We start from the raw sequence: 11,321 nt of genomic DNA on the forward strand, positions 1-11,321 counted from the left end.
TGGCAACATTGTGGGGGTGTGGGCGCTCAAGATTGGTAGCCAACACATGAGAGGACATAACCACATTGTAGGGGCCATTCATTTGTAGGGTCACATTATAATAGACTTGGGCTCATGGGCGCTCAAGATCGGTAGCCAACCTGTGAGAGGACATAAGAACTTCCCGTCCATTATATGTGGATGATCTCAAGGGCATCTTCAGTGACAAATCTCAAATTATTTAATTATCCCCTTCTAAGACAAAAGTCTGAATGTTTTGCAAACAAAACGACGTATATATCGCAAGCTGTTGCCCTATTCAATCTCTCTGTACAAATACTCCTTCCACTGGAAATTAAAATTATTTTTATCATTAAAAGAAAGGGTAAAACTAGTTGATCTGGGACAAACCCTAGTTGATCCTCCTTGGTATCAAGGGAGACTCACGCCAATGTCACAATTTTAGATCCTAAAACGTAATACATGACGGATTCAACTGATAACATCTTGGCAGCCACTGCCCAATGAATAAACCACATAATCTGCACGGGCCAAGATAAAGCCAATCAAATATGGCATGCAATGGATGCAGAGAAGGCATGTATCTTTTCTATCAGATTCATATTAATGCATAAACCAAAAAGATTAGCATATTGATCTGGTATATATATATATATATATATATTGATGCGTCCAAAATCTGCTCAGCCCTTAGATCTCCTTAGAATGACCTGCAAAACGAAAGCGTCAGATGTGGCCCGACCGCTGGGGTCGGGAGTCCACCTCCAAAGGCTAAGGCTCTTTTTGGTATCAATTATCATTGTCAATTATGAGAAATTTTCATTATTTTAAATTGTTTGGCATCTATCCTGAATTTTATTTTTATTTAAAATAATAGAAAAACCTCCAAAATCCATAATGAACTTTTTGTCCATTATGGATTATGATGAGAATTTCATTATCTTCATTTGTGTAAGTTTACTTAAAGTTCTATAAGTAAGATGAGGGTAAAATAGTCAATACACATTCTTTTATAACAACTATACTTTTTCCTTCTTTTCTCACTTGTTTACTATTATTTTTAATAATTTTTTATCTTGACACCAATCTTATTTTCCATTTTATAATTTATTTTCGATAAAATTCACCAAACCATTTTTCATTCTTGACCAATAATGAATTCTTGTACTTATTTATTTTAAATAGGCATAATAGAGAATGAGAATTGATACCAAAAAGAGCCTAAGTCAGTCGATGAACTTAATCACAAACGGCTCTGTTAGAAGCACAGAGCTAAGGAATGAATAACTGGAAAACGATTTAGATCATAAGCATCTGAGTGTTTACGTCCAAATGTATGTGTGGATCTGGATCTCTCCCTTACCTTGCAGATAGGTGAGGTTTATATATAGTGTACCTTCGAATCTTCTTTGTTGGATGTATTTGAGCCTTCTTCGGATAGTCGTTGGATTCTAACAGTTTGATCCGTTGAGCGATAGACTTCTACTAGTTTGAAATAGTAGAGGACTCCTGAGATAACCTCACGGTTATCTGATGATTATCCTTTCAACAGTGATAAGTGACAACCGCCAAGTTGTGTCTGCCATCATTAGGGTAATTAACCTAATCCATAAGTTGGATTAGAGCGTGCTTGTTGCTGATTTAGTTTTCTTCCTCAGCAAGCTACCTCCTGGACCCGGCTCGCTTGGAAGCGAGTCGAATCCTTTCGTCTCGACTGGAGTTGAAGGTCAAACCAAGTATGAACCAGGTTCGATCATATTTTCTCCACATCATATATATATATATATATATATATATATATATAGTAAATGAACCAAGGAAGAGTATATTCAGATTTAGTAAGAGAAGCAAAGATCTTAATTAGTGTCAAAGGAATCAGCTGTGCATCAGAATAGAATTTGCGGTGCAATGTAAAAGCTGTATATAGTGTTTGAAGCAGAAAATTAGTGTGTCAATTTCAATGCTGTGAATGAATTGAAACAACAGTGACAACAATTTTTAACAGGAAGAGCTTAAGGAAGAAGATCGAAGAGTAGAAACACCGACAGTTCTTTCAAGCATCTGTAACACCATCTTCATTGTAGGCCTCTCCGATGGCTTCTTGTTAATACACCAAATTGCTACCATCAACCAACTGACTAGCCTCTCTTCATCCCCAATGGCCTCCATATCCCCATCCACCAAATCTTCAAGCTCCCAATTTCTGTAGCAGTTAACAGCCCAGCCCGTGAATGTTATGTTGTTTTCTCCACTCCATGCTGTATCAGCAGCACTCCTACAAGATATAATCTCCAACAACATCACACCAAAGCTATAAACATCCACCTCTACAGTGATCTTCTTTTCTGTATTCGGCTCTCTCGGGTTCCACTCTGGTGCCAAATATTCTGCAGTCCCTCTAGTCCTTCTACAAGTTAAGACCTCGCCAGGCATCATTGTCATTGCCCATCCAAAGTTAGAAATCTTTGGGCAGAAAAAATCGTCCAAGAGTATGTTTTGAGGCTTTATATCACAGTGGATGATCTGGGGGCAGCATTCTTCATGCAAGTATGCTAGGCCACTTGCAATCCCGACTGCAATCCGGGTTCTTTGATCCCAATGAGGCTTTGGGGATTCAAAGAGAAATCTTGCTAAAGAGCCTTTGCTCATGAACTCATATACCAAAAGCCTGGGTGGCCGTTCCTCACAAAACCCTAGCAATTGAACCAGATTCCTGTGGTCTATCTGGCCCATCACACTTACCTCTGTTTGAAATAATTCACTCTCACCTTCTTGAACCTGATTCTTTAGGCTTCTGACTGCAACCAGATTATAAGATCCTAGAGCATGCAGACCTTTGTAAACAATGCTAAAATCATCCTCTTCCAATATTTCCTTGAAACTATTTATTGCTTCTTCGAGTTCTTTGTACGTAAATGATTGCAGATTAGTCAGATCTGGCTCGTCCCCAATTACCTGCCCCTGCCCTGTCTGAGGTTGGAGAGGATTCCAGTCCAGATCTATCTCTGAAATGCTGGAAACTAGTGATCTTCTTTGGTATGCAATAAAAGCAGTCAGACAAATTGCAGCTAACAATAGGAAGTTGATCATAAATACAGAACCACCCATTGATCCATACAAGATAGCTATTGTTTGAACTTTCTTCTTCATGCTTGAAGATTTTGCAGGCCTTACCTTGAAGAAAGCCTTATAACGGTAGTTTGCGTTGAACCTCCTCCCATTGGAGAGAGGAAGCCTCTTCTTCCAGCATCTTAGATTCTTATAGGTAACAACTGCACAATAACAGTCCAGCAAGCAAGAGTTCTTGCAGTCCTCCTCACTAACGGGCTCAATCCTTTCGTATTCAGATAATGGCCAATTTGTGCCTTTCAACTCCTTGAACTCAAAAAGACTCTCAGGAGAACCAGACTCACCATCTTCACAAACAATTGGGGCATTTGGTTTGCAGCCACCAAAACTGTTGTTTGGATCAGTTAGTGAGTATTCAGGTGGACATTTGCATTTGGGCATCCCATTAACTACTTCACAGTAGCTATTATAACCACAAGCACCACTGCCTAGTAACCCTTTCATGTCACAGACATCCTTGGGAAATGTTTTCTCGATTGACCATTCTTTAGTACCACCACCATGAGAAGGCTTTGGATGGGCATACAGATAAAATGCTCCACGGACACCAAGGGTCGCCCTGTGATAGAAATCAGCACTTGGCAGTCTGTTGGGTGGTGAGAGATCCACCATGTATCCATCACTCCATTTTATATAAAGATGGCCTGATTCATTGAAGACCAACGTCGAACGATGATCAGCTGGATTAGCCCCAATAGCAAAGTAGGGAGGGTAAGGAAAATAAGAAGGCAGGGGAGCAAGATTGAGAACGAGGGTTCCATTATGGAGTAATCGGAGCTGAAACATTCCCCTTGAGTAGTCAGTGCTCGATTGCCGAGAAGAAAGACTGCTACCCACTTGCAGTGTCTGTCCAGGCAACAATGTGTCTGTGGGTTGGCTGAAGCTCTCCCATATGCGACCAGAGTTCTCGCTTTCAAGCACGAAGTTGCCATTGTCGAGCATGGCAGCGTAAGCCACAAATCCGGGATCGATCGTTTCAGCTTTCCACAAAGGATGGCCTTCAGGGTTTGTAAGCACCAACTGACCATCATTGGTAAGATCAACTATGGAATTTCTGGGTGCTGGGTTACCACCATCGGCGTACCAAACAATAGTTTGATCTGGTATTCGGTTGAACCAGATGCAGAGCAAGAAGAAATCCTTATCTTCAAGGGAGCGAAATCCGAAGGCAAAATCACCGGAAGGTGAAATCCATGAACCTCCATCGCCAGCTATGAGATGAGAATCCAACGCCACTCTAGCTTCACAGCCAACCAAGAGGAGAAAAAGAAGAGACAAGATGAAGAGGATAACAGGAAAGGCAAGACTGGAAATCATGGCCATAAGCTATTTGCCAAAGAGCTCAAAAGTTTTATGAGCAAGATTTGACTGTCTTAACAAGTTAGCTCTCTGAAGGAAGAAACGTTTACTCCAAGGCAGGGACATACCAATTGGATAAAAAATTCACGACTGAAGGTGAGGGCTTGACTTTTTTTCAATTATTGTTTTTAGGAGTAGGATATTTTTATTAACTATTGCACCTGCAGATGGAAGAGAAGCAGGAGGAAAACAAAAATTGTTTATGAGAAATATAAAAATTTAATAGTGTTAACTTTTTTTCCTTTTTTTTTTGGGTAAATAATAGTGTTGACTTTGATAGCGAGTCACCGGATACTCTTTTTGTGGTTAGAGAATAATATTTTGTCAATTTCTTGTAGATTTCTCACTCTTATAATGGATATGTTCAACTTCTTACCAGGGGAGCTTGGAACGTGTGAATGTAAAAAAAATGAAAATTGTTTTAGTGAGTACCATGAAGTTTATGGTCCAGATTGAAGCTTATCATGTTGATCATTCGTTTTACTTCGTTTGATGTAAGTGATTTTTTGGTAATTGTAAAACAAATAGTTGGTAATTGGTCTCAACCATAAGTTTCGATTCAACCGACTGTTGTGCATCCAAGTAAAGCTCATAAAAAACTTAGTAGAGTCTTCTCAATAAGTATTCTAGTGTAATATCAAACCTAAGATTCATGTTCTTGTTTTCCTCTTAGTGAAATCGCTTTTCTTTTTCTTAAAAAAATTAATATTATAGTTAATATAATTTTTTTATGAATTATATATGAAAATGATATTTTGTTTCCTTAGCCATTGACAAAATACCAAGCATTACTACAAAAGAAGAAAAAAAAAAAAAAGACGACAAAATACAAAGCCTTATTTTTTATTCATTTTAAGTTTTCTATTCTTTTCTTTTCCGTTCTATCCATCTCTTGCTAAGCAAACATGGTTTAAGTGTGTCAGTTACATTGGATTTTAGATAATTGAAACACTTCCTTATCAGTTTAAGTTCCAATAAGTATTCAATATAGGAGTCAACCTAATTTGATAATGAGATGATTAAATTCACATTCCTCAATGTCACAGCATGAATGAGGAAGGGGAAAGAAAAATATAAGAAAAGAAAGAAATCTTTTGGACTATAATGTAATTAAATTTAAAATTTGCAATTTGCACTTAATCCTGCACCTACTTCTATAGTTATTGGATCTTTTGTTGTATGTGTGGCCAATCTTAACGGTGGATGATTGAAATGACTGTAAAGGCATTTTGGGCATTAAATGGCCTTTTATCCTTTCTTTCCTTTTTCTTTTTCTTTTTTCTTTTTTCTTTTTTTCATCCTATAGGAGACATCAATGCAGTCCAAATCTGAGTGTTTGCTGCCTCGCTGGTCAACACCTTGTCGAGAGACTTCCGGAGTTGTACCATATAAGGAAAGGTCCTTCGTACTGTGGCACAGGTTCTCTTCCGGATCTACAATGTCATCTAAAAACAAGTCTCCCAAAGGGTGAGCTCAAAAGAACTTAGCAAGTAATCCAAACACCATAAGCATCTTCACATGCAAACACAAGAAAACATATATACCATGATATGAAACAATATATGCAAGTATGCTTCTAACTCAATGTATGTATGTTGATCTCTATTGGCAGACATACTTTAAGTCATAGCATCATACTCCTTTGGGTCTGGTCTAAATCACTCTCTTTCGGTTGGTAATGGGTCCTAAAACCTTCCAGACAACCTTGGCTGGGGTTTAGGTCAACACTCTCTCACATCATTGTTTGGTCTGAGTACTGGTGCATGTCAAGGCTAAGCCTAGCCCAATGCGAGTCTTCTACTTAGTTATATCAACTTAGATCCAGATACGTCCATTCCTCGCCCCGGGAGATCCTTTCCGGTATCCTTCTCACTAGAGTCAGCGTATCCTATAGCTACAACCAACTCGGACTACAGACTCATTAACCCTATTAGTCATCCACAAATAATAAACGGGAGGCTTTCATATCCTCTCACACGGTTGGCTACCGGTCTTGAACGCCCATGAGCCCAAGTCTACTATTTGCAACCCTACCAATAAATGGCATCCACAATGTGATTCATGTCCTCTCACGGGTTGGTTACCTGTCTTGAGCGCCTATAAATCCCCATTGCTGCCACTGGTCACTCAGTCTCAATACCCTTCCGAATCGGGTCTGATATAATAAGGTATTCCTAGCCAAACACTACTAGACAAATCCTAGGTATGTCAACCAGTAGTCAGGGAAAACGCCAAAGGGCACCATAGGAAAGGGTCCCATACCACCTCCACTGAGGTAGTGCTTAGTGAATTCGAAACATCTTCTCCAGCAAGATCCTAAAAGTTTGAGCGCACATTTGACCTATGAATAAGAACCTATGGAAATTCTAGACTGCAAGGACAAACAATTAAGAAATTAGACCATACCTCTAGTGAAGATTAGATGGAAGAATCACATCTCGGAAGAAGCATCTTGAGAAAAAGAAGACGAGATGAGAGCTAGATATCCTTACCTTTTCAGACACACAGGTACCTTGCAATTTCGAAGACGAAATTTCTTTATGGAGGGGAGGATGTAATAGCCCACATAATCCTAACCCTAAACTTGAATTGAAGGCCCAAGTACCTGAGCCTTTAGTCGAAAGAAGCTGTGGGCCATCCAAATTGAAGCCCATGTTTTGGCCCCAGAGCCCTTGGATCTGGATGAAGTTGGTGAAGAATCTGCCATAATTGAAATTGGAAGAAGATCCAGCCAAAACCCAGATGGATTGGGCAGGAGGATTTCCAGTTGGAGAACGTCAAGTTTGGATGTAGTCTATAAGCAAGGTAAGAGCCCTCTACATGTTGGTTGAGGTTGTAACAGAGCTAAGGATCAACCGGAGAGCAAAATGCCTAATTACTAAAAAGTACTAGGGGCGGTTGCTTAAGGCGGTCAATTGACCAAGCAACCGCCACCCCTAGCAGTCGAATGGAAAATTACCTGATTTGCCCTCCAACACCCTATTTAATTTTGCATTATTTTAATGTTCTAGAGTACTGGGGATGGCTACAATGTCAGAAAGCACATGGAGAAGAAGAAGACCTCAATTTGTAGAGAGTTTCACGGAGTTTGGGTTGACCATTGGACTTTAGGTTAGTTGAACTACTCTCTGTTTTCTATTAACTTCTTCACCTTTAGAGAGTAGTTTTTCTTTTGAATCTTTCTGGAAATTGATTGGAGGTGAAGAATCATTATTTCTATCGTTTCCAATCAAATCGCTGGGAGAATAGATCTTATATCTATTTTAATGGCAGTTACTCTTTGAAGGAGATTATATTCCCAAATATGATAAGTCTTGTGTTAGTTTTCTCGTTGATTGAAGAGGCTTCTATAGTGCTCTAAGAACGTGATTTAGGCTCGAGATCATCCCAAAATATGTTGAGGATGGATGATCAAAAGTTCGAATTTCGAACTTGGAAAATTGCCCGAAAGACTGACGGTCGCTTAAGCTGGTCGATTGATTTGACCAACCACCTTGAGCAACCGATCGGTTCCTAGAGACTATTTTGAAGTTGTTTTTGCTCACTTTGAATGCTGAACTCTAATGTAACTTTATGAACATAATCTAGGAGTTGTGAGCACTTAGCACGTTTATCCGTATTTTTCCACTAAGTCAAGTAAGGACACAATTACATATATAACTAGATTGTTTTGTATATAGATCTATTTATTATTCCAAGTGTGTCAATGACTCTATAGGTTGTTGTAATTACTGTCATACTTGTTTACTTATTAATTATGAATCATGAATAATGCTCATTGTACTTTTATTCTCTTCATGTTGTGGATTGTTGTTGTTTGGTGCGACTATGACTTGGGGAATACCTAGCCCGATATTCTTGGCTTGTGATATCAGAGGTTGTTGTATGCGACACTATCTCTGATGCCCCTAGCACTTTTCATAGTTACTATCCTTCATGACTAGGAGTTCTAGATGCATGGTTAGATTACCCTTACATGTTACTACCCTTTCGGCATGGGTATTGAAGCCAAGTGACCCATGATGGCAATGGTTGGATCTTGTGGGCATCCAAAAGACTGCATGGGTGTCATGAGGAGACGTAGACCCATTGTTATCATGCAATGATAGGGTTGCATATGTTAGGGTTGGGCTCATAGGAATCCAAAAGACGGCTTGGGTGTCGTGAGGGTTAGCGTTCCTAAGTGGAGAAGGATATTGGACCAAAAGGGCACTAGGCATGAAGAAAGGTATCTGGACCACATATAGTGTTTTACTGTGTGACCTTGCAATGGGTTTAGAATCTCTAACATGTGCCAATACTCAGACCAAAGGTTGTGGTGAGAGAGTGTGGACCTATACCCTAGCCATGGTTGATGATGTGGACCATACTTATGAAATCCCCTAGAATCCTAACCCATTAACCCATTGATTTTAGTACCGCGAATCCAAAGTATGAGTAGATGACAACTTGTACCATTTGGGTTGATCGCAGAGATTTAGAAGTTGAACCTATAGAAGTGGATGACCACTAAGGAGACTCGGCCACTCTAATGAAGTCTAGGAGGAGAGAGAAAGTCTGAAAGGCATTAAAAGGAGGTTTTGGCATGCCCAAAACTGGTGCTAGAGAACTCAAATGCCAAGGTAGATTATACCATTGATTAGGCCTTGAAGACCTTTCTACCCTCTGAAGCCTGTCAAAATTGGCTTTCACATGAAGAAGAAACAAAGCCCAGTTTTTGGGATTTCAAGTTTAAAACCCTATTTTATGTTTCTTTCTCCTCATAAACGCATTTCTGTATGCTAGAGAGAGGATAAGAGCTTGGGTGTAATATCCAGCCCTATTCTAACCTTGACCCTGACCCATATCCACTGTTGTATTCAGATCCGAGGACCCGAAGCGGTGGAAGAAGAGATTTATGGACCATTCTGATTGATGATCATGATTCGAAGACCGAGCCCATGGACATTGACAATGATACCCCTTGCTTAAATGCATTGACGGTGTTTAAGGAAAGTTTGCGCATCAGAGGAGATTAATATGGTTGATGTACCAAATGACCTCTTGTGCACAATCCGAAGGTATTCCCCGAAACTAGACTTCTTGATTGAATTGTGGAAGAAAACCTCACTCAATTTGACCTTGTATAGCCTTTCAAATCCCTACTTGAAGTTGCTGTTCTAAACCTGAGTTTTCTGCTGAAAATATTTTGGTCGATCATTTTGGTCGATACCATCGACCAAGGACCATCGACCAAAATGTCCCAGTCTGCCAAGTTAATGATTCCATGGAATATTCCTTTTCTATTTAATATGACCTCGAGCCTTGAGCCTTTTGCAATCATTTTTCTCACCTGGGAACGTGGGGAGAGCTTTCCAAAGCAGCTCCTTGGTTAGTGTGAAGGGTATCTCCTCAAAGACACTTAGTTTATCATTGATTCTTGTTTTCATCTTCCACACTAAGGTATGACTCTTCATTCCACTCTCTACCCTACCCTTTTCTACACTTTTCTATTTTCATCTTGCTAATGGGACATTTGGAATGGTGCTGCAACCTTGCAACCACCACTTCAAGTGCCTACTCATGCTCAATCCATGATTCCCTTAGCCATTCATTGATGCTAATCCTTATATCTCATGCCTAGCATATGTATTCCATGATTTACCTATTAACATCATACCATTTGATATTAAACTGAGCTATAGAGTGTATTATGTTCATGTTTAACATTGCCATATGATTCCAATCGAATTTCTATTAGTTTCTCTAGCTATTGCATGCTATTCCTCATCAATGCAATCAATTCCAACTCATGCCATGATGTTTATCACTTGAACTTGATAGCTCAAATTGGGGCTTTTTAATTGGACCATTGGATTGGGTTAATTCCTTGATTTATAGTGTTCTACTACTGTTGTTAAGTATGCCTCAAAGTTTCAGATTGATCCGAACACCGGAAGACTCATTTCGGACCAAAATCCCCAAAATCCACTATTCTGCCCGAGGACAATTTTGGTCGATACTTTTGGTCGATACCATCGACCAAGACCATCGACCAAAGTTGTTGCTGATAGCAACCTTGGTCAGTTTTGACTCAAATGACATCCGATCTTCCCGACTTCTTTTCTAACTTATTATTGATGTTTGTTTAGGGCCTTAACAATTCTATTGGACTATTCTTGGTATTCTCAATTCATCATCAACTCATCCAAGGTAAGGATGGTTATATCCATAAACATATAAGTCATCAAATATTGAACTGTGCTTTATTTAAAGAATAAGATCCCTAAATATCCTTTCAATCATTATGTGACTGTTACACATGTGTTAGAACAGTAGCATTTAAATCTTTATACTTTGTTGGGTTACTTTATCATTTTGATTTGCTTATGATTATAATGATTCGTTTCAATATCATGATTTGATTACTATTGTGAATATGCATTGGATGCATGAGAAATGATGAGATTTGATGTGTGATTGCTTACGTATGACTTGGGATTTGGGGGTGTCCTACTAACACTTCTGTCTTTGGGCATCGGAGGGAATAGTATGGGATGTTCTCCGATGGTGCCTATCGACACTTTTCCGAGTTATTGGATGACATACATAGGATTGTCTAGTTGTGTGGCTAGGTTCATCCTTGTCGTGTCAGACCCGAATCGGAAGGGCATTGAGACCGAACAACCCGTGGTAGTGTATGGTTGGATGGGCGCTCTAGGCCGGTAGCCAATCCGGTAGGGGACATAAACCATGCTACGGATACCTAAAAGGGGCCATTTATTGGTAGAGTTGCATATGGATAGACTTGGGCTCACGGGCGCTCAAGACCGGTAACCAATCCGTGAGAGGAC

General features: G+C 39.6%; 1 protein-coding gene across 1 annotated transcript; it reads right to left on the reverse strand.

The window, feature by feature from the left end:
- Positions 1–1,870: 1,870 nt before the first annotated feature.
- On the reverse strand, positions 1,871–4,504 carry LOC149029370 (G-type lectin S-receptor-like serine/threonine-protein kinase LECRK3). The gene has a single exon (XM_089141668.1). It carries the CDS (start codon positions 4,450–4,452, stop codon positions 1,999–2,001), a length of 2,454 nt encoding a protein of 817 aa, XP_088997794.1. The 5' UTR covers positions 4,453–4,504; the 3' UTR covers positions 1,871–1,998.
- Between the last annotated feature and the right edge of the window lie 6,817 nt (positions 4,505–11,321).

This window comes from Hakea prostrata, chromosome 1 (assembly GCF_041222555.1).
Source record: "Hakea prostrata isolate BN-2017 chromosome 1, UWA_Hpros_2, whole genome shotgun sequence".
NCBI lineage: Eukaryota > Viridiplantae > Streptophyta > Magnoliopsida > Proteales > Proteaceae > Hakea > Hakea prostrata.